The sequence below is a fragment of the Vanessa tameamea genome, chromosome 22 (assembly GCF_037043105.1).
Source record: "Vanessa tameamea isolate UH-Manoa-2023 chromosome 22, ilVanTame1 primary haplotype, whole genome shotgun sequence".
Lineage (NCBI taxonomy): Eukaryota > Metazoa > Arthropoda > Insecta > Lepidoptera > Nymphalidae > Vanessa > Vanessa tameamea.
Window position 1 is genome coordinate 3401050 of NC_087330.1, and position 27336 is coordinate 3428385.

Genomic DNA, 27336 nt, shown 5'->3' on the forward strand with positions numbered 1-27336 from the left:
AAGAAAAGTACCAGCCATCGAATTAAAAAGAAAAAGAGTTTCAGTTAGGAAAAGATAAATGCATTTAATTGCCATAAAATATCAGAACTAAAAACAAATTGTCCGTGTAATGTTACCCTTTTAAAAACAAGTGAAACACAGTGACGTAGTAGGCGACCTTGTTAATATTTCCCTTGCGGCGCACCGCAGAACCTTTGTTGCTTTTACAAGAAAATACATTTTCATCAGAAAAATACGAAAAAAACAATATTGACTAAGCTCTCCTACCGTTAGATTTGAAATGTGTTTGTATTGTTTTTCAAATGTGGCCACTGCCATTAACTTTGATGTATTTAATTTAATTTTGATAAGAATTTTTGACATTAGATATATATTTTTTAATACATTTTTGTTGTTGTAGGAAAAAAAATTACAGCCTCCTTGTAATATAATGAAACGTAATATTATTTTGTGTCTTATTTGTTCTTAGAAAAATTGACCTAGAGAACATCTTGAGCTTTCATTAAACTTGTATAGTTTCATTTTATTTTATTAAATGTAATTAATTCAATTCAATTGCATTTCATTGCTTACTTGCCACTACACAAATGTCATAAAAATTATAAATTTAAATTTTGATTGCAATTTAATGAAAAGATATTTAAAAATCCAATTTCGATTTAAAGTTTCGAAACGATAAATCACAGACAATATGACTTTTATTTTCTAAATGCACTCACGCCAAAGGAATACGCGACAATGTCCAGGGCCGTTACCTGGAGTAGTGGTACGGGGCGGCATACGCGCCCAGACCGTCGGACGTGATGGGCGTGCCGCGAGTTAGCAGCACCGCGCCAGCCGAGCTCGAGCTCGGGCGAGCGAGGCGACCCCACCTGTTGATCGTCGACGACTCGAGAGAAACGCGCGCGAGCGGAGGTTAGTGCCCTTTTTAAGTTCGATGTTTGAAATTAATATCTTTTTCGATAACTTGTCTTGCTAAATTTATAACTGGATTTAGAATTTTAATAAAATTGTCCGATTAAATTTAAAACTACAGTCAATATTCTTGTAACATCAATCACGATTCCAAACTCTCAGTTTCGCCACTAAAACTACCATCCTAACCATATTTTGAATTGGTCGTTAATGCAATAATTAAATTTAAAGCTGCCACCAAATTCCTTTGCCAATTTGCAAAATTGTTTATCATCCGCTGCGCTAAAGCACTCGATGGGATGTAATTAATTCGGCTCGTGTGAGGGTTTCCAATATTCAAGTGTTTATAATAATTACGGCAGCAGTATTGCGTTACGAAATGTGTTTTATATTATAATTAGGTTTTGTTTTTAAGAGCTATTCTTCGTGAATAGGGAAAAGTGTGTAATAAAATTTTTCATTGCGATTCTTTATTCGCTTAAATGGGCTACTTTTACGGAATTCAAAATATAAGTAAATTTTTACTTTTTGAAATATCAAAGTGAACTTAACTTCATCATTAGGAAAAATTAAAGACGTATTTAATGTCACAACAAGTATTATAAGCGGCCATTTTAAACGAATCTAAATATTTATTGTTAGAGATCGTACTATCACGAATGTGTGTAAACTTGTTAAGTGTAAACTCAAATTGTTAGGTGTAAGCTTCAAATTGAGTTTTAATATATGACCTAACCTACATTTGGATAAAAGCTTGTAAATGTGATTCAATTGTCTCCATTAACTTACAACTATTAAAAATAAATTTTACTATTTAACTTATTTTGTGCATGGTCATAGAATTTTTATGCTTTCTTCTATCAAATTACATCAAAATTTGTTTAATAGTGGTGAAGCGAAAAACAGTTTATTTCAATAATATTATTGTGTCATAATAAAAATAAGCTACAGGATGATTTTATAATTAAGGACGGTATCATGCAAAATGGATTCATTTGTCATAAATCGTATTTACTTATTGCCTTTATTCTGAAAAATATGAGAGCTTCCAAGGAACTTTTCATCAAATCTACGACATTTTTAAAAACTCCAATTTTATAAAATGTAAGTCGTTGTGGCTAGATCCTTTTTGCATCACAATGTCTTTGAAGTTAATATTTGCTTTTATTTATAAAACTTGGACTCTCGATCCGATTGTAGAATATTGAAAACGAACTTTACTCTTACTGGGTTTTCTCTAGGTATCGTTCTAATAAAATAATTATTGCAATCAAAATCGCATATCATAACTTAACTATAACTTAAATATACGTCACGTCGAGCCCAGTTATGTCGTACGTCGTGAAAAGCCTATTCTTACAGAATACCTTTCAGTGTTCGATTGCCTTGTAATCTACAAAAATTGGTAAACGTATTACTTATTAACAGGAATTACTTATCCTTACTTCTTTTTGTACTTTGAATAATATATTTCTTAATAAAATACAATATTTATTGTATTTGAACGACGCATTTATGTATTTAACTAGAAATTTTCTTTTCTTGCTGAAAATATAGACATAGTTTATTTTTTTAATTAAAATTTCACTTTATAAATAAAATATTTTTAAGTTTACAGTGCAATTAAAAGGTAAAGCAAATTAAAAATAAACAATAATATAGAAACTTTTCATCGGTTGCAAGGTATTATTAATTTATTGGATATAACTCTATTTAGGTTATATAGAGTGTTTAGATTCAAATTATGATCAATCACCATAAAAAAACTTTAAAAATAAAAGTGATGCATGGTCTAAGTATTCCATACATGAACAATGATCTTCTAATGGGATCTCTTCGAGGTTTTCTTTTTTCACAAGTTTGGTTAACTCTGCGCAGAGGGGATTAAAATATCAATATTTTTAATGGAATAACTTTGAGATCGAGGGAACCAATCGTCCATGGTAATTTGAATTTTTAACTTTGCCGATTCATATATTCAAATCATTCGTTAAAAAACGTTAATAAATAAGGCATATTATTCAACACAAGTTTATATAGATAAACAAAAAGCGTGGCTCTGTTACTTGTAGACTTTCTAACTAACATAATGTATTTAAAATGTTTGAAAAGAGTAACCACTGACTTTCTTGCCGGTTCTTTTCGGTAGAATCTACATTTCGAATCGGTAGCTTTACTTTTAATATAGTTCTGTAAAGTAACGATTCGATGTTGAAAATGTTCTCGGAGAATATTATTGTGGATTCAGCCTAATAATAAATAAACTAATAATTCCAGAAAGATCTAAATACGAATTTTAATAAAAGAATTTAGTACTTATACGCATGTAATATGTAGTACTGTATCACAGTCTCTACGACGTTTGAAGTGCAATATTCAGATATCAAACGAAAAGTTGCGTTTATATGAAACTAGCAAAGCCTGTGACAAACCACTTGTATGAAATTGATCCCGTGATACACTTTGAAGTGAAATGCAATAAGTTAAACATCAAAGTCGAATTTATGTGACGTTTCTTTTGAAACGTTTCTGATGTCAAAAGTTATCTGGTGTTACGTGTAATTAGTTTTATTGCCTGTGAGTTCTTTTGTTTACCGAAATAAATTATAGTTTCGTCCTGATCGATGTCATCAACGACGGCGATTCTCAGGGGACATATAGTGCACAAGTGATCGATATGGGATTCGAACCCAGTACTTTGGGAATTGTGGCTATATAATATTATATACCAAGCCACTAGACCAACGACTTATCATGACTATATGTGGACCCAGAACCACGCCTGACCCGAGTTTTTTTTTTGTTGTTCACATATTCTTGGATTTACGAGTCGTTAAGGAGTTTTCGATTATCCCGGAAAGCCCGATATTTCCAGGTATAATAGTATTTTATATGCTGACTTGGCAGAGAGTGTTATTCGGCTATTTGGAAAAAATAATTTATTTTCCGGATTAAAAAGTATTTGTACATGGAAAATGGTTAAAAAAAAAAAATATATCCCGCTGAGTTTCTTTCGCCGGTTCTTCTCAGGTCCGAGGTGCTAAATTCCGAACCGGTGGTAGATTTTTGACAATCAATAAGCAAGTGTAAACACTTCTATATTGAATAAAGATTTTTGACTTTGAATATAAATCCAGGATAATCCATGACTTATAGAATATAGTTCTACTATATTATACATACATGAATTTAGATGGCGCAATACTTTAAGTGGATCTTAAGCGAAGGTCGCGGGTTCAAATACAATATTTGTGTTTATAATTCATCTGGTGTTTTGTGAACAAGGAATAAAAGAAACTAATACTTCTTGGCAACGTGCTTGCTTAGATTTAAACTCGCTTTTCGGTACAGACCTAAGTGTGTAGCCACTAGTCCATATAAATGCTCGGCTCTGTATATAAAGTAAGCAGTTTGCAAGTGTCCCACTGCTGGGCAAAGGCACATTGTACATAGTAAAGATGTAAGTTTCCTCATTTATTAAAGGAAAAAGTATTTTCCATTACCACTGAGTAAGAGTCGAATTAAACGCATGCAGATTCTAAATTGCTTGTGTGGGTTTGAACGCGCAATCTTCGTTAAAGAATCACTCGTAACTACTGGTTTTCTGAGCTACATAAATTGAATATTAATGCATGTATAAGGATTACTTCGCGTTGGAATTAATCATAGTAATATATGTACGATAGATTTAAGTACCATTGGTTAAACAATTAAAGCGATGGTTGGAATGAAACGGATCCTTTGAATAAATTACATTAATATTTGTTTGTCAATATGTATATATTGCGTCGAAATTTCGTGAAGTAATTTGTAAAATATAAACAGAATTGTATCAAAACACACACATTCCATTAAGCTTACAAAAGCAATTTCGATGTGAATATTCTAGTCGATTTTAAATTGAACACTTGTTTATGTAATATCTGTAGTGGCCGCTAGTACATATAGAAATAGGTTCCTTTTTTTTTAAACTGATATTATGTTACTTGTATTTGAAATTTTGTTATGGATTTTGGTTTATATCGAAAAACGCTGTCGATTTTATTAGTTTATTCGTCGGCAGTCGATCGCTCTGCGACTGAGCTACGAGTATATGCCTAAGCGATTAAGCGCGGTGAAAATCAGACGTAACCTTCTAAGGAGAGTCCGGTAATGGGTCATTTAAACGTATTCATCTTTACGTTACTTTAGTTTTACCTTTGTGTATTACACAAGTTAATTTTCAATTCTTCAGGAAGTCAACATGATATACAATGTTGTGTACATTTTTGTTACCAACTTAAGACACATACATAAACTTTTTGTATTGAACATAAACAAAAACAATTATTTTTTCTTCATGTTGGGGCAAATCTTTAGTGATACAGTTCTGAAAATATATCGTTTGGTATTTCAGGTTGTTATATGTTACATAAAAATGTCGGAAAATTAATTAGCAGCCATGTAATTTGGTGGGCCTGGGATGATTTTCACTTCCACCGCTTGTGATTCAGACTGCTATATAAGGACAAACACGATGTCAGACATACTCCCTGAACCCGATTGGATTTGCCACTGGAACAAATTGTTATGTTGATCTTCTACTAACAAACAAAAGCCAAAAGATTGATTTTATTATACCTAATCAAAAAAAAAAAAAACGAACTTCCATAAATAACTTCTATAAATTTTACAAAAGCGCTTTGTCTGTAACTCATTAACATAAGCATGAAACCGGTTTTCATATTTGTTACATTAAGAGTGACGATTTTGCGGTTCCTTAGGAGATGAATTTTAAAAAATACTCTCTTGATGCTCATTTACGTTCCATAAGGAATTCCTGTGTGAATTCCGTTGGGACCACCAGTTAAGACCGTGTGTTGTATATGACCGAGTCATTTAAAAATTTTATATTGTAGATAATGTACGCACTTCGAAATAGAGCAGCGTAAGTCGCTCATCCACGTTGTATAATGAACAAAGAGAGTTTTTAATTATAAAGTTATTTGTAACGATTAAAACTGAGATTACATTGAAAAGGTAGATAGAGTGTGCGCAACATTATAGTGAAGCAATGATAGCGAATACAAATTCCCGGTTTTTTTTTTTTTTTTATGTCATAGGTGGCAAACGAGCAGGAGGCTCACCTGATGGAAAGTGACTACCACCGCCCATGGACATCTGCAACACCGGGGGGCTTGCAGGTGCGTTGCCGGCCTTTCAGGAAAGAGTACGCTCTTTTCTTGAAGGTTCCCAAGTCGTATCGGTTCGGAAAAACCGCCGGCGAAAGCTGATTCCACAGAGTGGTTGTGCGAGGCAGAAAATGTCTTAAAAATCGCGCTGTTGTGGATTTCGATAATTGATAACATGATCATGAATAAAAATTAACAGTTAAAGAGTACTTTTGATATATCCTGTGTATTCATTACATATGCGTTTTCTCATATTATGTTAATAAATGAGTTGTTATATATAGCAAATAATTATAAAACAAAATATTCTTAATTCGAAAGAAAGGTGAATATTATTCACGGCGGGATGTCGAGACAAGGTTGAGGTATGAAAAAAGACGGCCATTTTGATCCGCAAGGTCGCAGTCTTGTCAACAATGTAATATAACATCTAATTGATATAAAAACATTTCTTTTGTTTATCTCAATTTTCATAATAATAAACGTTAGTAAAAATGAACAATCATATTGATATTCATACAGAAAATCATTTACAAATAAGTTTTTAATGGTAGGTATTGTGTATTTTGTAATTATTCTATGCACGACTTTTCAATGCTTAAATTATATGAGAACATTATTAATTTCCAAGGTTTTATATAACATAACATTAACGGAGTGCCTCCTGTCCCTTTGAAGGTTAGGAGCTTATTCCATCACACTGTTCCAATGCGGGTTGGTGGAATACATATGTGGCAGAATTTCGTTGAAATTAGTCACATGCAGGTTTCCTTACGATGTTTACCTTCACCGCCAAGATGAATTGTAAACACAAAATAAGCACATGAAAATTCAGTGGTGCTTGCCTGGGTTTGAACCCGTAATGATCGGTTTAGATGCACGCGTTCTAACCACTGGGCCATCTCGGCTCTGTATGATATGACTTATTGTTATGTTTACGTGGTGGTAGAGCTGTGTAGCCAATCTTGGAAAGTACCTACCTATTTAGTATTATTGCGTTCCAGCTTGAACAGATAGTGAGTTAGCGTAATTATAGACAAGGCTTGGTGTCACATCGTCGATGTAAGGAATGTTTAATATTTCTTAAAGCCCCATTTTTTATATTGTAATAGGTTGGCGGACGGGCAAATTGACCACCTGACGGTCAGTGGTCACCGCCACCCATAGACATCGACGTTGTAAGAAATAATAACAATTCCTTACATTAAACCAATGCGCCACTAACCTTGAGAGCTAAGATGTTATGTCCCTTCTGCCTGTAGTTACACTGGCTCACTCACCCTCACAAACCGGAATACAACAATACTAAGTATTGCTGTTTGGCGGTAGAATATCTGATGAGTGGGTGGTACCTATCCAGACGGGCTTGTACAAAGCCTTGCCACCAAGTAAATTGTTGGTGGACACATTGTCTATGGCCTGTGGATAACATTCACCATCCAGTGGTGAATAAGTATATGCCTACCTTTTTTAAAAAGAAACAGCACGAATGTAATCTATTGTATTTTCATGTAGTAAAGATAAGGGGAGAGCCAGATTTGTTCAACCCAACTCACAATCCGTGAAACCGTGATTCATCCATAGAAAGATTTCTGTATTTAATTTGTTTATCTAACATACCTTGGTTTCGGAATATTAAAACAAGGTAACTTAAACCAGTACAATTTTACAAAATAATCTCATTTCTTTTTTGCGTTTTGAGGTCGGTCGAAATTAGATTATAATGGCTCGACTATTTGATTTTTTCCCTAACTAGGGACATGATTCGTCGAGCGACTAACTGAGTTATAAATATATATAAAATTAAAAACAGTATTTTCATTATATGAGCAATTTAAAACAACCGACGCTCGTTTTGAATATATATTTTACCGATTAGAACACACTAGAAATACTTTAAATTATATATTTAATATATAAAAATCAAGTAATAATAATTCCAATCTTATCTCGTGTTTTGAATGAAGTTATGAACCATTACCAATTAATATAAAACCTATCAAGTAGTCAACGTCTTCTGCATGCAGAAGTAAAACTTTTAAAAATTATATTTTAGCCCCGGAGATTTATTCTGAAAGAACAAACTCGAAGTTCACCGGAGAATAACTCTTGAAATGTCTGTATATGATATGAATGATATCATTTAAAGATTACACAAATAAAAAAACCGGCCAAGTGCGAGTTTTTAGTATTTGATGTTATGGCGTCAAAGGAAATACATCGTCTGTAAAAATTTAAAGTGTCAAGGTCGATGAGATACTGCCTGGTGACAGACGTCAAGACGTCAGACAGTCTTAGCAATCGTCCGGTTTTACCCTTTGGGTACGGAACCCTACAAAGAACGATTGTAAGTCGGTTTTCAACATTACACGGGTGAGATACGAAGCGAGTTATTACAGAATAGTACAACTGTTATTGAAATTGTTTGATTTGAAACTAATATTTAAAGAGAAATTATCTTCTAAAATGTTATATACATAAATAAAATTATAAATAATAATTTTATAACATACATTGAACATTAGCAGCCTGTAAATTTCCTACTGCTGGGCTAAGGCCTCCTCTCCCTTTGAGGAGAAGGTTTTTGGAGCACATTCCACCACGCTGCTCCAATGCGGGTTGGTGGAATACACATGTGGCAGAATTTCGTTGAAATTAGACACATGCAGGTTTCCTCACGACGTTTTCCTTCACCGCCGAGCACGAGATGAATTCTAAACACAAATTAAGCACATGAAAATTCAGTGGTGCTTGCCTGGGTTTGAACCCGAAATCATCGGTAAAGATGCACGCTTTCTAACCACTGGGCCATCTCGGCTCTTACTTATTACATATATTTTAGTTTAAATCTCTTTGAATATGAATAATTCATTAAAAACATTTTAGACTATCAACGAGACGAATTAATTACGACATACTTACCTACAATACTCCCGTAATTGTCAATTTTATACGTCAGTAACGGTAAGCCCTGTCTGAGTAAGTTAATTCTTTTGGGATTCACATCATTTCGTGTATATTTATTTATATGAGTTTGTGTGGATGTGTGATTCTTTTTGTATTAATTTTTGAATAAATTTTCACATTTTATTTAGAACACATTGTTATATAATAATAATAACAAATATATTTACGTAACAAATACTTAATTAAAAAATGTGCTTACATTAGTTACCAGACGCGTTTTTGGGGCTTGTCGTCAGGTGATGGGCATATATAAGTAGCTTATGTCCATGGGGTTCAAGCTTGCTTCATACAACAAAAATATCCAATTTGGTTCAGTGGTTTGGCAGTGAAAGAGTAACAGACAGACAGTTTCTTTTGCATTTATAATATTAGTATAGATAAAATAAATATAAACGAAGACAAAACATTACCAATTGGTTTAATCACCAACTAACTTCTGCTAATGCTATTGAATACTGGTCCAGCTGAAACCTTGCAGCCTTGATTTATAATTTTAAAATCTAGGCTGCTAGTGATCTGCTTAGAATTTTGTTGGAGCTGGCCCGCGCGCAAGGATGCTCACCTCTTTCAGTTTATTGCGAACAACACTCAATAGTCGCTACAGTAACCATTCCTGAGGCGCTTCGTAAGCCAGGCAGCCGCATCAGTAACCTAAACGCGTTATTAAACATAAAAATACAGTTCCCGACTAAAACAGAGAGTATGTATTGAATTTATGTATATTAAAGATACTTAATGAGGTAGAAAATCGACAATTCAATAAACGTGGCAGTTCGGGACGGCCGGCATATGTTAAATGTCAAAATGTATGGCTATTTATACTATAAAAAATTGATGATAGAAAACAATACCAATGAATAAAATACATTAAAAGAATTTGTTTGCAATCGTGATATGCCACATAGATGTACCATTCAGCTTCTAAGTTGGGTTCCATAACCATACTGATTTTCAACGTTTTTTGCTTGCGAAAAGATGTCGTTTTGTAAGATAATTTCATGTAAAATAATAGTGATGACTTACGGCTCTGAAACGTGGTCCTTCACAATATGCCTCATAAGAAGGCTTAAGGTCACCCAAAGGGCAATGGAGAGGGCTTTGCTCGGAGTTTCTCTGCGAGATCTAAGGTCTCCGACATAGCCCGAAGAATTGCCACACTTAAGTGGCAGTGGGCGGGTCACATTGCCACACCGAGTCACATTGCCGACGTGTTCTCGAGTGGTGACCATAGACCGGAAGACTCAGCGTGGGTAGGTTCGGCTGAGAGAGAGAGAAAATATTAATAATGATCACAAAACGATTACATACTTATGAATAAGGTAAAAAGTAAGATGCTGTTGATGCCCTACTATTTGATAAAAGCCTATTCTCTTCTGCTAAAGGAACTTCTTCCACCACACAGCTCCAATTCGGGTTGGTGGATTATTGTTTACAATATATACATATATATTATGTATTCAATAGTGTGTACACAAAAGTGAATAAAGAACTTCGAAATGGAAGCGTATAAGTTCAACGTCTATCCTTATGTATACAATTTAAAATACTAAGTGTGCTCCCGAGTGAGCAAAGTTTTCAAAATTTAGTTAGAAAAGTTTCAGCTGCACTGGACGTTAGTCTAGAACATGACAGAGCAAGAAAATTATGCTTTTACCGTGGAATAGTTTGTATTAATTAATTTTGTTCAAACAGAAAAAAACAAACACTCAGACACGTTCACAAAAAGACAGCGAGTTTTACTTGGTAGAGCTTTGTACAAATACTTCTGGATAGGTACCACCTACCCATCACAGATTCTATCCAAGCAGTAATCCTTAGTATTGTTCTGTTTCGGTTTGGGTGAATGAGCCAGTGTGAGTACAGTCATGATGGACTCAAGATCCTCGTTTCTAAGGTTGGTGGCGTATCGGTGATGTAAATTAAAGTTAAATTTTTTTAGACTAATGACCATCAGTTGGTATTTTTTTTTTTTTTACTTTATTAGGGAAACAAACAGTACAAGTCATTCTTAAAGCTAAATCATAAAAATTAGCACATATACCAGTAAAGTTTCCACTTATAACTAAAAACATAATAAGAGCAGAACAAAATTAATTATAATGTCTAATATAATAATAATAAGAAAAAACAAACCTATGAAAAAAGGGCAAATTTGAAAAAAAAAACAAATAAAAGATCTAGACTTTATGGTTCTAGCACAAATTCCTTGAAGTTAGCAACTGATTCTGTAAATATATCAATACTGGAAAATTTATTTATAGGTTATAATATTTTATTTATCATTAAATAGTCTAATAATAATAATAATCGACTATTATAATTTTCTGTCTCCGCACACGTTCTTTTACTCTTCTGTCACCTTAAATGTCGTTCAATAAAGTATAAATAAATAATAATTACAGAGTTGATAGATCTCGCGTATTTTAACCCTAGAATGCGGGATCAAGCTCGATCAATCCACTTGGTCATCATTAATTTATACAGTCTTGAATTAATGTATTTGTCTTGTTAATAATTCTCGTGCAAAGGAAAGAGTCAATCTGCCAAATGTCTATTCACCTATCCACAGTTGTACCATTTACAAACTGGTTACTTACATTGCTTCTTTAAAGTACACAGACTGACAAATTATAGTAATTATTAACGATTCATATTATACATAATATATAATACGATAGCACATATCCGTCGGATATAGACTTCCTGAATTGATGTCCTTCACACGGAATCGTATTTTATTTTATAGTCTCGGATCCAACGTTGGATGCGTCTAGTTTTTCATTCATTGGATTTAAATTGATTTGACGTTGAGGTAATTGAAGTGGAATTGTTTTTGCGTGCTGCTGAAGTGATATATTGGATTTGTAGTGAGTCAGTAGGTGAGCGTTCATATTTTATCAGTATTGATTTTTAAATCTAGTTTTCATGTAGTTTTATTTAAGCAATTTTTTTTTTCGTTATGGGATAAATTGATTATTAAAAATATTTGAATAATATCCGTTAAATGTCACTTATTGTTCTTTTTTAAATTTCAAATATATTTTGGGTTATCTTATATATTAATAGCGTGAGCCGATTTTTGTCCCATTTATTATGGGACGATAACTGCACGTAGAAGATCGGTTATGGTCTCATTTTGAAGAGCTTCAGCCGTAGATGTGCAGAAAATTAAAGAGGATTCTTGATTACAATTTACTAAATTGTTACCATTTAACAAATAGTTTTAGAGAGCGGAAAATTACTGGCCGTGTAGAGAGCGGCGCTATGGCTGCATATAAAAAAAAAACAAATGTAAAAACTGCGAACTGACGTCGGTAGTTTGCAATGAAATTAAATCAAAACAAAACCTGTCATAGGTTTCGAAATTCCTAAAAATCTGTTAAATAAATGCGAAGTTTTATATTATAATCATAATTAAATTCTCGAGGATAAGTATAGACGCAAGAGACATAACCTCTTATTCCCAAGGTTGTCGGCCCTTTGATGATAGTAATGATGATATGGGCAGTGATGATCACCTGGATCAGGTGACCCAGTTGCTATTAAAAATAATATATAAGTATATATTCAATGAAATTATTTCGAAGAATTTCATTATTTTAGTTTAAATAACAATTATTGATTTTACTTAATAATGTAAGAGAAATCCCCCCTTTACTTTGCGTCAAATATTTCAGAATATAATATTATTAATTATTTAAATAGCGTTGTACAGTTTTTAATTATAAATTTATATGAACAATTTGAATTTCATTTAACATACTCGATATCTTAAAGGAATATGTTAGAAGATATAGATGAATATACCCCTTGAGGGTTACTCGTAAAAATCTATAAACCATCGTGTCAACGAGCTGTCCACATCCTCTCGTGTGGTTCAGAGTCCGGTTTAAGGACGTGTTTACATTAATCGGTATAAAATATTCAGTCACCCATAAAAATATATTATTTGCACTAAATGTGCCCGTTTTTTAAAAGATATGATTTAACTTGGTGGTAGATAGGTACTTCTGGGTAGGTACCACCCACTCATCAGATATTGTGTTGTTCCGGTTTGAAGGGTGAGAGATCCAGTGTAACTACAGGCACAAGGAATATGATATCTTCATTCCCAAGGTTGGTGGCGCACTGGCAATGTATGGAATGGTCGAAACTTCCAACAGCGCCATTGTGGTGACCAATTACCATCATGTGGACCAATTGCCGGTCCACCTACCTACGTAAACAAAAATAGTAACTTATTCTTTGTTGTTTCACATTAGTTCACGACAATATTATGATAATATATTAATATCATGGTTCATGTATTATCTAAGTAAATTATTATTAATTTTATGACCCTGTATAAGAGAAAATTAATAATCATTGATATCCTAAATGACAATATGAAAGATTTTTTGATGTCGATATTAAAATACGTCGAATTCTTAGAATACATTAAGAAAAATAGAAGTTGAAAAATTTGCTAGAAGACACCAATGGCTGTAGAGACATAAAATCCCTCCAAGGTTATAGCAGTATAATATATATATATATGGCAGTCTGCTTACTTACCTATAACGCTGTATATAGTAAACATCATATACATATATTTAACTATAAAAATTACTCTTAGGTATTCATGGATTTTAAAAGACGACTTCGTAATAATCATTTTAAACGAATTAATATTTTAATTTAAAAACGTGTCTATATATCGGATTAATTTTAAAATAACAAAATATTCTCTTTCTAAGACGATGTTTGTTTATTTTAATATAAAGTGGCTTTACTTAGAACCGGATAAGTCGTGAGCAACGTCTAACATAAAAAAACATAATTTTGATATTTGATATTCTAAGACAGCGTAGGCGTGTCTGGTGTAGGGGCTGCCCTGCCTTCAATTCTACGTTTACAATTTTCTTACTACGCTAAATTATCTTGTTAAACGCATTTATTTACTTTTAGTAAGTACATTTGAGGAGAAGGTATGGAACATATTCCACCACGCTGCTCCAATGCGGGTTGGTGGAATACACATGTGGCAGAATTTCGTTGAAATTAGACACATGTAGGTTTCCTCACGATGTTTTCCTTCACCGCCGAGCACGAGATGAATTATAAACAAATTAAGCACATGTAAATTCAGTGGTGCCTGCCTGGGTTTGAACCCGAAATCATCGGTTAAGATGCACGCGTTCTAACCACTGGGCCATCTCGGCTCTTGTATTCAGTAAGTACTATATTTGTTTATTTTTGCCGGTGGCTGATACACTGTTACAGTGTATTCAAATCCTGGGTAAATGATAAATATTGAGTGATATACTTTTAATTTGACGACCACGGTGGTCGAGTAGTGTGTACACCGGTTTTCATGGGTACGCTACTCCGAGGTCCCGGGTTCGATTCCCGGCCGAGTCGATGTAGAAAAAGTTCATTAGTTTTCTATGTTGTCTTGGGTCTGGGTGTTTATGGTACCGTCATTGTTTCTGATTTTCCATAACACAAGTGCTTTAGCTACTTACATCGGGATCAGAGTAATGTATGTGATGTTGTCGAATATTTATATTTATATGAAAAAAAAACTATCTCATTTGTAGTTTACACGTGTATATTTTAAACAAAGACACCTATAAAAGTGGAAAACTAAATTTAAAAAACATGCAAGGGTAAAAAAAACAAGGTGTACTTTATCTGTAAAATATAGTAAAACTCTTTTATTTACTTTGTGACTATTATTAATTAAAGTACAGAATTATTACTTTAATTAGTCTAAATTTTTTAGATATTCATTAGGGGGTATCCCTACCGAATATATACTTTGTGCATCGGGTTCACAGCCCTGTGCAAGAACCAACCACTCATTACGTAGCCTAGTCAACAACAAGGTATTACAATACAAGGGCCAATTAAATATTTTAGTTCTTAAGGTGGGTGATGATTTAGACATATTTTTTGTTGAATAGGGCCCTTGCTAGTCTAGCTACATTAAATTAAAAAAAAAACTAAGACTCAATTTCCAAAACCTACATAAACATGATATGCAACATATTTAATCATAGCTATATTTTTTGTCGTCATTGTTCTCAATTGTCTCAATAGCTTGGTACGCGCCTCTAAGACATATTTCGATTCGTCAGTAGTCGTTTTGAAGTTCGTTTTTGTTACCGTTCTTACATCATCGACTCATCAGGAAGCTGGATTCCGGAGGCCTAGTTTTGTTCAATGGATATTATATCTTTGGACCATAGTGCTTTGAAATGGGTCCCATTATTTTGGGATAGACACAGTTTTTATATAACCATGCAAGAAAAAAAAGTTGTCATTTGTTTATGGCCAGACTGACGCAAAACTTTAGAAACTGATTGACTGTGATTGATTACTTGACAACTACGAGGTTATTAAGGCGCCAAAGAATATAGTCTTAGGACAGTTGCGAGTTAAGATGGGATGAGCCGTATTTTGACTATAAACTTTATATAAAATCATTAAATAGATACAAAACACTTCTAATTTTCTTTACTACATTTAAAGATCCGTCAAATATTTTATATTTTATCATAACTGTACTTGTTTTTAATAAATAACAGGTAAAACAGGATGAGTCGGGCCTTTGTCTATATCCGGAATGCCAGTAATTAAAAAAGTAGGCTTTGTTTAAGCGTAAATTAAGTCTTATATTTTTTTGTTTGGTTTATATTAATTAATAAAAATAAAAACATTTCCATTTCCTAAAATTCTCGTTTGAATTTCGAAATTTATTGAAATTCTGCATCAAATATAGTTAAGTATTTTTAAGTAAACCGACTATTGAGACGTGTATTCCTTCGTACATTATTAGTATACAAAAACAACGAAATAAAAATACAATTACAGTTCTTATTAAAATAAATATTTTCATTTGTATTTTTTATTATTATAAGCTACAAGGATCAGACAGACGGGCGTAGGCGTGGCTGGTGTAAGGGAATTCCCGCTACTGTTTCTAGTATTATATTTATTTACTTCTCTCCTAAACAAGTCGATACGTCTCAAGTATAATTTAAAAAGCAAAAAATCACCCAATTGTTGAACTAATAACGTTTTTGAGTGATTTGAACCTTGAAGTTTAATTTGTTTTGATAATGGAACGTATTCCTTTTGAAGTTGACTAATTAGGAAATATGGAATGATTTGTTTTTCTATAATCATTACTCAAATTTTTAATATGATTACGATTGGTACAGAACAGTAATTGCGATGTTATCAGCAAATTAACCATTATAAAATGTCAAGTATTGTACTAAACAAGTTTATAATCGCGGCTTCGTTGTTGATATTTATCTTTGAGAAGGTTTTTTAGCATTTTCATAAGCATTGTATGTAAAGGACCATTTTATATTATTTCTCAAGAATCAAAAGGTCATATGTATTATAATATTATTATATATTGGATCATGAAAAGTATTCTCCATTATTCGTAGACATTGGCGCTTTAAGAAATATTAACTATTTGTTACATCGACTTGGGAACTAAGATGTTATTTCTCTTGTGCCTGTAGTATTTTTAATAAGTAATATTCAAATTACCGGCTAAAGAGTATATAAGATATTAACCTGGCCGATAGAGAATATAAAATATTTCTTATAAAGTCCCATATCTAATCTTACCCGGTATAATTGTTTGTGCGCGATTTTATATAATATTCGCGAAGATTATATTATATTATACACAAATTTTAATAATTCTTTTACTAGCAAATACAAAATCAAATTATATTATATCAATTTTGATTTATAAATTTTACCGGATTATACTAAATATAAAGCTACTAAATCGACTATCGATTCGAAATGTCGATTTTCCGAGAAGAACCGATTTTGATTTTATGCCAAACGCTTACAGAAAAAGCAAACTTTTCATTTTCCTACTTACCTTTTTGTACTACACAGCGTCGTCTGGTGTAGAGTTCGCAGATCGATTCCCGCTCGGAATGAGTATTAGTATTGATCATGCATTGTCTCGGTCTCGGAGCTGTCCTTGTCGTCGTCCCCTTCGTATTAAAATGCCCTCAATTTAAACAACGTCGTTGGTCGAGTTGCTTCTACGCCTATAGACAAGGTAGGAGGTTCGAATAGTAATGATGGCAGTTATAGAATTTTTTCACAAAAGTGATTTTTTTCAGTGGCCGAAATTCGGTTCAGAAGCAGAAGGTTCTTTACGTGATTTCCAAGGCATGAATGTGTAATATTATCTGAGTCCTGATAGACAAATACAATTAATCTACAAACATATCTAGACCAATGACAATTATCATTTATGAAACTTGTAATTTTTAAGAAAAATGTCATTAAAATAGAATTAGCTATCTCAGACAGATATATATATATATATATATATATATATATATATATATATATATATATATCAAAACCAAATCAAAATTTTTGTACACCAATAAACACATACTTTAGTCACGTTCAAGAAAGATGTACAAGAGGCAATCTTAATATACATTATATACATACGTACGTAGTAACTTGTCTGACGATTTGTGTTGGTATTTTTCAGAAATAACTCAGAGCAACTCCTGCGAACAATATTCTCAATCGCAGGATCGCGACAAATTGCGCATCTATTCATGTGTCTACAAAAAAATAGATAGATTGATTTATCAATTAAAACATTGAACCTTATTGTATACGTAGGTAAAATAAAAAATAAAAAATGTATTATTATTTTTAAACTGTTGCTATGAGGGATCCGTTCTAGGTATTATGAAACAAATTACTTTTGAAATGACTGATTCCTTTTAACGGATTATACCGAAAGTTTTCTTTTGAAGTTAATCCTTAACTAATCTTGCTTTTTCTCGGATAAAGGATGAATGTATCTTTTATTATATGATCTTAACAAAAGATATACAAATGAAGAATATTCTTAATTTTATGATGAATTATGTATTTTTGTAAACGGTCATGAAGGTTTTAATATATAATTGGGATTTGTAGTTTTAAATTTATTCCTTAATGTTATTTTTAAATAAAAACATATTAAGAAGATAAAATATTATCAATTAAACACAATATAAATATATATTTATTACTTTACTACATAATATTATAGATCGACGTCTCCATGCCCGTCTGTCTGTTGATAAAATCAAACAAACTGAAAAGATTTTTCATACGTTTTTCACCAATGGACGGAGAGATTCACGAGTAAGGTTTGAGTGTAAAATTAATTAGTGTTTATGTAAATTGGAGTAAAGTGTAAATCAATGGAGAGATTTGTATTACAATATAAACGTGTTATATAGAACCGTATTCACCCCATGCAAAACCGGGGCCGGTAGCTAGTTCTTTACACAAATCATTGGGAACTTTAGAGGATTAAGCATACTAGAATTAGCAATCAAAGTGAAAGCGATGAAGCGTTTATTGACTTAAAACATAAGTCGAAGAGAAATGATCTTTAAGGCAACGCCTACGATTATACGATGTCTTTTTGTATTTATCTTGCTTAGTGACACAGGTGTACCGAACCTTTATAAAATGTATTCTGTCTGGGTTGCCTTGGTAACACTTTAATTATAGACAGTCTGGTCTACTAGTAGACTCTGTCTGGTCCTAATTGACATGTAATTCTTATCATTATGAAATTAATGCTTTTAAAATCTATACATATAATAAAATTGGAGTGTCTGTTAACTGTTTGTTATATTAAAATAACCGCTTTTTACTAAATGCATGTAATATACATGCATTTCGTAAGTACACGATACATAAAGCAAAATATTTTTTTTTTCTACTTTTGTCTGTCTATCTGGCTGACTGTTTGTTCTGGCTAATCTCTAGAAAGACTGGACCGATTTTGATGGGACTTTCATAGCTGATATAATATTTTTTGTTTAATTCAAACGTGCACGAAGTCGTAGGCACGGTTAGTGTCTTAATATTTTTAATAGAAAAGAAATACTAATTACTAAGTCCGACTTTGTACGGAATAAAGGGGGTTCTACATTTCATATGACCGGTTACAATATTCTAGAAACGATTAGTTTTCCTTATGAATAATTAAATTGCCTACGAGGCGTAATTCATAACCTATCAATGCCTTGATATTTTAGGATAAGAAAGCGAATAAAGAATTGTAGGGTAAATGTATGATTACTAGTATTAAAATAAAATATTTATGAACGAATCTTATACGTAACGTAAACCTATACGTATAGTCACAAATAAAGTTCAGTTCCAGCATCCAGCATTATACTTCTACTTGATAAGTTTTAACTGTAGTTCCATTGATTTAACTATTATTTAGTTAAATAGCGCTAAGAAAAAATGAGAATACTTTGAAAATAAATCATAGCATCATATCGAATTTGTAATATATCGAAATTTAACTATCTAATTTAACGAATATAGTGATAACTTATTTTCGAAACGTAAGAACAAGAAATAAAAAGTACCTTATACAAAACAATACAGAAATGTTATTAAAAATTAAAAAAGCTGAAATAATTAGTCTTCAAACATTTCGTTTACGTAGAAACATCAAAGCATCTCTGGAATCAATATAAGGGCAAGCCTCCTTTATTGTTCCCGATGTAGAATGTTCTGGAAGCGGTACAAGGTCGCGCTGCGCGGGATCCGATGCGACCGCCAGGTCAAGATCACGCGATGACGTACGTGTTGATCGCATGCGTACTGAACACGAGTTGAATGGATTTCATGAACGAATCGCAGTCAAGTTATACTGAATGAAATTATATGTATCTTTGATAAAATATAGTTGTGGTGGTTCTGTTGTGTTCCGGTTTGAAGGGTGAGTGAGCCAGTGTTACCATAGGCATAAGGGATATAACATCTTGGTTCCAAAGGTTGGTGGCGCATTGGCGATGAAAGGAATCCTTAATATATGTCACAGCGCCACTGCCAATGGGCGATGGTAACCACTTTACGTCAGGCGGCCTATTTGCCGGTCCGTCTACCTACTACATACTAGAAAACTGAGTATAATAGCTTATAGGTATTAGACTAGTTGTTAGTATTAGGTATTATACTAGATGCACTAATGTGGTTGATTTAAATTTATCATAATTGTCCTATAGAGCTGAGATAGCCCAGTGGGAGCCGAGATGGCCCAGTGGTTAGAACGCGTGCATCTTAAGCGATGATAGCGGGTCAAACCCAGGAAAGCATCACTGAGTTTTCATGTGCTTAATTTGTGTTTATAATTCATCTCGTGCTCGGCGATGAAGGAAAACATCGTGAGGAAACCTGCATGTGTATCTGCCACATGTGTATCCACCAACCCGCATTGGAGCAGCGTGGTGGAATATGCTCCAAACCTTCTCCTCAAAGGGAGTGGAGGCCTTAGCCCAGCAGTGGGAAATTTACAGGCTGTTAATGTAATGTTATATCTTATAAATTTCGTTTGAAATTCGAAAACAAAATGTTCGAATAAAACGAACTTTTCTGATCTGAATAATTTGAACATGCTGTTACAAGAATTTAAATTACATAATGCTTAATATAATTAAATTATAATGTAACAGCCTGTACCCGAGCTCTATCGGTATCTATTTATCTGTATTATATTTTAATGATAAAGCCTTCAATAAAGAGTTTCTTTTTTTGTTATTCTATTTGAACGTTTTGTTTTCTGAAATTACCCAATTCTTGTAATTTATAGGCTCTTTAAGGTAAAATTGCTACGAGCATATTTATTTATAAGTACGTTAGAAATAATTTAATATCCTCAAATAATCTCTTCAATTGTTTGAATACAGGGCATATATATCTATAGCTCGTAAATGTATCTAAAGTAACCGGTCATCATCATCAGTTATATAAGTTATCTGTATTAAACATTAGGTTTTCCTGAACTCGTTTCGCTCGCGTTTTAGGGTTTGTCAGGTATCATTCACAACAATATTTTATTTTGATGTATAAGCTATACTATTGTAAAGTTTCATTAAAATTCTATACATACTATACATAAAAAAATTCGCCTTTATAATATTAGTAAGGATACATATTAAACATGCCTTACAACGCGATACGCCAACAACCTTGGGAGATGTTATGTCCTTTGCGCCTGTAGTTAAACAAACTCACTGTCCTTTAACCCGGAGCGCAATTAAATACTACTGTTTGTAGGTATGATATGTAATGAGATCTACCCAGATAGGCTAGCACAAAGACATACCAATAATTTAGCCACTTATACAAGACATTCAATTAAGTTTAAAATATTTAATAATTTTGAACAAAAATGATGAATATTTTAAATCTTATTTTATTAACAATGATTAATTTATTGGAGTGAATACAGTTCTTTTTCAATCTGCGAAGTGGATCTTCAAATAATCTTAAAAAGCATATTTATCATGACGTCAATAGGGCTAATAAAGGCGGCTATATTGGCGTTTTTATACAATTTAATTAAATTCTTAAAGGAGAACAGACAAGACACGCGGGAATATTCTAGTGCACAAATTGTATGCAACAAGTGCACTCATTGTCTGATGGAATAAAAAATCCGTGCGTTACGGGATTCCTACTATAAAGAGGTACTCATAACGATAACAACTATGTATATTTATTATGTGATAGATGAATGCCTTATAATTAAAACAAAATATTAAGAATTCATGAGATAGGTAAATGGATACCGCCATAGACAATAGTGCCGTAAGAAATATTAACCATTGGCTAAACTAAGACATGTCCCCTATGCCTGTAATTACACTGTCTCAATCATCCTTCAAACCGAAACACAGCAATATTGAGTATTGCTATCAGGTGGTGGAATATCTGATGAGTGGGTGGTATCTACCCAGACATGTTTGTACAAAACTCTACCACCAAGAAGACATTTAATCAATAAATCCGATTACGTATTAATATAATAATTTTCGATAATGATGCTGGGATTTAAGTTCGGGTTCTAACGCAATGCTAAAAACAATAATTTTGGTTCCTATCTCAGTCCGTTTTACAATGATTAATGGCTAGTTTTAAAAGAGTCAACTATGCGTTTATTGCCATTTCTTCTCGCTGAATAATAAGAAGAAGCTGCTTTCTGAAATGGTGAAGAATCCTTTATTGTAAAATTTACTTCAATAATACACTTTTGATTTGATTTGAAACGTATAGGCCATAGGGTTTAAGCGATAATTCACCCGTGACATTTATGTAGTTACCGTTTATTTAACTTCACTATTTATCTGGGATATTAAAATCAAATAAAATACATATAAACAAACCTATGGATTATCTAATGATTTATGAGTTCTTTCATTTGATTGTAGTAAAAAAATTTGTTTGCATTTGCTGAGGTAATTTCAAATACATTCTTTTGTTTTAATTTTATTGGTGATTTTAGAGAGTAATTATTACAATATTGCTTTTCGGGTATAACTAATCAAAACTGTCTATGCTGTTTTTTTATAATAATTACTAATGACGTGGTGGTATCTGGTTATGGATTCGATATCGTTCAATGGTTACGACAAGTTTATTTTAACTGATAATTGCGGGTTCAAATACTGCTTAATTTATCTTTATGATTACGAAGAAACCATCTTCAAATCGGTCTAAGAGTTTTTAATATCAGAGCCGAGGTCACGAGTGATTGGGGACAATTCTACCATCAGATATTCATATAAATTTATTATATTGGTTATTCATAATTCTATACCGAACCAACTATATCATATATAACGTAGAGACTTATTTTTAATATAGTTAATAAACGTGCTGTAATATCGAATTAGGACAACCATGTCCTGTAATGATATGTATACAGTTTTGTATTATAAATAAAAATTCCATATAAAAATAAAACTCAGCTTAATCACAACTGAGGGTCAATTCTACTTATTTATTTATTTCAAAGGTTATTTGTTTCCTTTTAGAATACGTTTAAACATAAAATACACTTTATTCAAGTAGTCTCGTATTACCAATTTCGAACCAATGTTTTACAAGGTTAATTTTAATATTAATTTTCACAAGGTTACGCACCGTTTTAGAGTCTACCGAGAACAACCGACAGTAAACTCAGTTAAAGGCGAAATATTTATACGTTTTGAAGGAAAACCAGACTAATATACTCAGTAGTTACTAGTTTTCAATAGAAAAAAAGGTGCATGTCATAATGGTTACCTGATTATGCTTAAGGTATTTATGTATGTTAATGTTCGATAAAAGTGCTGTATACTTAAGTTATTAATTATATATTGACTTATTAACAAGAAACAAACGAACACAAACACAGGAAAAACACACACACACAGACACAGGAATTTGAATTCGCTTTCGTTTTTGCATTCCCTTTTGTTGCTTCACTATTATGTTCCGTGCGCTCCGTTTGCCTTTTATTTTATAATTTAAGCCGATCAGAATCAACGCTCGTCCTTGGACTAAAAATATTGTAATTAGTATAGTACAAAGAATCATAATAAAAAAAAAAGAAGAAATCGTTTCGTGTTGAAATTCACTTGACATTCCGTCCGGAAATAAAAATTCCATTCGCTGTAATGTAAAATGTATTTACATCGAAATACTCTTAATAATTACGATGTAACAATAAATAAATCGGTAGGTTTAATTATGTTGAAAAAGAAATTATTTTAACGCAGTGATTAATAAAGGTGACCTTGATAGTGGTCGGTGAATTGGAACTGAGAATTGTGGTTACAAATGAAACTTTACTTATTTGCTGGTGGGGCTTTGTAAAAGCCCGCCTTAAAATCCATCGTTAAGATATCATACCGCGAAAGAAAAATACTTGTTGTTGCGTTCCGGTTTCAAGGCTGAGTGAGCCAATGTATCTACAGGCATAAGGGCCATAACATTTTATTTCCAACGTTGGCGGCGCAATGATGATTCCAACCACTTATCATCATCGGCCCAATAGCCTGTCCGCTTCCTAGGAATATTATAAATAAAACCCTGAAAAAACATTGCGAAAAGTTAAAACTAATCCCAGCATACCTACGGTGTGTCAATTTTCTCTCACAATAAATAGTTTCTTATATATTTTAATATAATATAATTAACCTAAATAAAAATCACTAGGAAGATAAAATTAATCTGAACTCCTCTATTATAATAAATGTCGGAATTTGATACTAGTCTGTTCGATAACCAATTAAATGTTTACGGCCATTTTTAATAAGAATGGAATTATTTCGAGTAACCTCTTGTTTTTTTTTATATTATTGAATACATATATATTTTTTAATGTAAAACATAATCGAATAATATTCGCCAAATGGACAACCGTTGTGCTGTATAATACTAGTTGACTTCCAAGCAGGATATATAACATACATACGTACATATATAATTGTATTTAACTAAAATGACTTTTTATTTTTGTGAAATATTGAAAAAGCGTAACTAATGTTTCTACTTCTCGGTAGAATCTACATTCCGCACCGGTGGTAGCTTCACTTAATATAGTTTGTTAAATGAAGATTCAAAAGTGCTCGTAAAAGCCTACTCGAATAAAGTATATTTTGATTTTGTGAAGAAGTAACAGTCTGTTAATAAAAGGTTTATCACTAAGTGACACTTTTATCAAGTATAAATTACTTTTCATACTTCAGTCCCTTTTCCATTATTGAAAAAAAAGTGCGCGTATTTATGTACGCGAAAAACAAGTTCTACTACTTCAGTGTGATTAATATATTTTTTTTATCTATAATAATGAATTACAGTAAAATAATAATTATCTAGGTACTCATTAATATAAAAATTATAATTTAATTACTATTGTGTAATTATTAATTTTAACGTAATGTATTCTTATATAGCCGCTACTAAACACTCATTCGTAATTTAAATTTGTAATAAAATAAACATGTTAAATAAGATTCGGCGTGAAGTTTACCTATTTTGAGAGACTGACACTTAATCTTCATTATTTAATTTCATGTCAGCCTGCGCGCGCATCATTAAATTTCACTCTCATTATTTTTTCATAACGCCAAAAGAAGTATAACTTTAAAAAGAGCTAACGATTTCTCATTATATAAAACGAAAAAACTTTTGTATCCAAAATCTTCGACGCGGCTATCAAGAAGATATTAATCTTAAATTCGACGCACCGATTCGAATTGTTGTATTGTAATATTCAACGGATATTTCTTTGCTGTTAACAATGACAATTGCTATACATTCAACTCAGGCTATAAAATTTTCTGAAAAAAATCAGACTTTCTTCATTTAACAATAGAATGTCGTAGGCTGGATATAAGCATTGAAAAGATCCTTTGAGCTTCAATTTACTTTTATATTATTTCATTCAATTTTGTATATAACTAGTTATACCCGGCTTCGCACGGTTACAATAAGTATCAACATAAAACGTTTAATTTGAATAAAATCATATACAAAGAATGATTAATAATTTTACTTAGTGGTAGAGCTTTATGCTAGCTCGTTTGGGTAGGTACCACCCAATCATCAGATATTCAACCGCCAAACAGCAATATTTAGTATTGTTGTGTTCCGGTTTGAACGTTGAGTCAGCCAGTGTAACTGCAGGCACAATGGACATAACGTCTTAGCTCCCATTAAAGCGTAAATATATTTATATATGATGCAAAATCGAGTGGTTCGAACAACCTACCCGCATTGGAGTAGCGTGTTGGAATAGGTCATAGTCCAGCAGTGACACATTTACAGGGGGTATTTACTAAACTGAGTTGCACGGGAATGTGATGTTAGGTCCAATTCCAATAATCTAATTGTGAGATGAATATCCGGTTAATTTATCCGCACATAGAAGGTTTAAAACGGAAGTATTATCATGTGTATTGCTAGTTACACTATGTGTGCTTGTAATGTGTATTATGTACGCCTATCTTTTTTACAGAAACTGAGCGTAAAAATGTGTCTTAAATTACAATTTATGTCAAATATTTCTTCCGTGACATTTTGCGCAATTAAAATCGTAATGCCTTCTTTATGTAAATTCAGCATTTATAGGACTATAATTTTCTTTCCAAAGCATTTTAATGACTAAGATATCATAGAGGAAACTTTCCCTCTCACTCGCTCTCTGCCAAAAATTTAATTTAGCCGTTTTTATCTTTGGTTAGTGTTTTTTGGAAATATTTAATGATCTTATCTTAGTAGACAGTCAGAATTAGTTATGGAATTTTCGAATATTTAGTATTTTAATGTTTCATTAGACGTTTACCGTTTCACCGTATCGTATTCAGGAGTCGTCAAATTATATTAATATTTGATTAATTGACAAGCGCCGTGATTATAATAAACCTTAGTTCGCTGTATCCACTCTCTCAGAGGATAAATTCCTGACACGGTACGATCGAATCGACGATAAAATTATTAACATCGTTCATTTGTTCTACTAACGAGAACTATCGTTAAAGGCGATACAACGTCAATTTATAATACTTATTTAGCTTTTAAGAAAAAACTACATTTCTTAATCCATTTGCTCTGTTTCAAGGTCATGTCTGGTATTTAATTTGTAATATATCTGAACAGCTGATAGAAGTCAAGATGCATTCTCTAAGTGGCTGGACTTTAATGTAATTATCGTCTGTCCTTATTTTAATCTAGCGAATTGTTCTAACTTGTTCTTGACTGTTTTGCACAGGTAGCAATAGACATACCAGTATATGGAGACGCGGAGTTTTATTCGGACCAAGAACCATTTATTGTTTTCATATAACTTTGGCCATTTAACCTTTATCTGCCCCTGGGGTCTTTTTTGTTCAAAGTAATAAAATAATTACGGGTCACTTTAAGGTTATTACGGAAGACCTTCAAAGTCGCGGTTTATTTCGATTTATAATAATTACCGATCAATATATTACGGTGTTAGAAATACTTATTTATGTAGTTACATTAATGTAACTGCACAACAATTATATGAATATCATTGTTGTATATTTAAAAAATACATATTTTGTTATTATTTTAATATTGTTGTTATCATTTACTTATTAATATTCTAAATGCTTAAAAAAATGTTTCAACTTCAATAAATTCTTAATAATTTCTATATACTTTTGCTTCTATCAAATTAAAGGCTTAAGTTGTCGTCAAAAGCCTTTGCATATTGAATAGGTGAAGCAACACTTCACTTCATACTAGCTTATAAGTATGAAGTACTTTAATCTCGGAGATGGCTGTGTTAAATATACTTGCACGAATTAATTCGGTCGATATTTAGTTGCGATGTACTGCTAACCTACGTCTTAGACTTGCATCGTCACAGAAATACAAGCTTATTGATATTCAATCAGAGACTGAACCGTGAATTTCATGATAT

The 27336-nt window shown here is 32.3% G+C and overlaps 1 protein-coding gene across 4 annotated transcripts in view; it reads left to right on the top strand.

Moving 5' to 3' along the window:
- Positions 1-798: 798 nt before the first annotated feature.
- Positions 799-27336, top strand: part of LOC113393611 (synaptotagmin-10-like) — a 115685-nt gene continuing 89147 nt past the window's right edge. For 3 of the 4 annotated variants that reach the window (XM_026630591.2, XM_064218529.1, XM_064218530.1), the window contains exon 1: positions 799-915. In XM_026630591.2, the coding sequence (XP_026486376.1) occupies positions 804-915 (112 nt within the window). In that variant the 5' untranslated portion in view covers positions 799-803. Of the gene's footprint in view, positions 916-11800; positions 11933-27336 lie in introns of those variants that run through there. The other variant, XM_064218531.1, reaches the window with a different exon arrangement.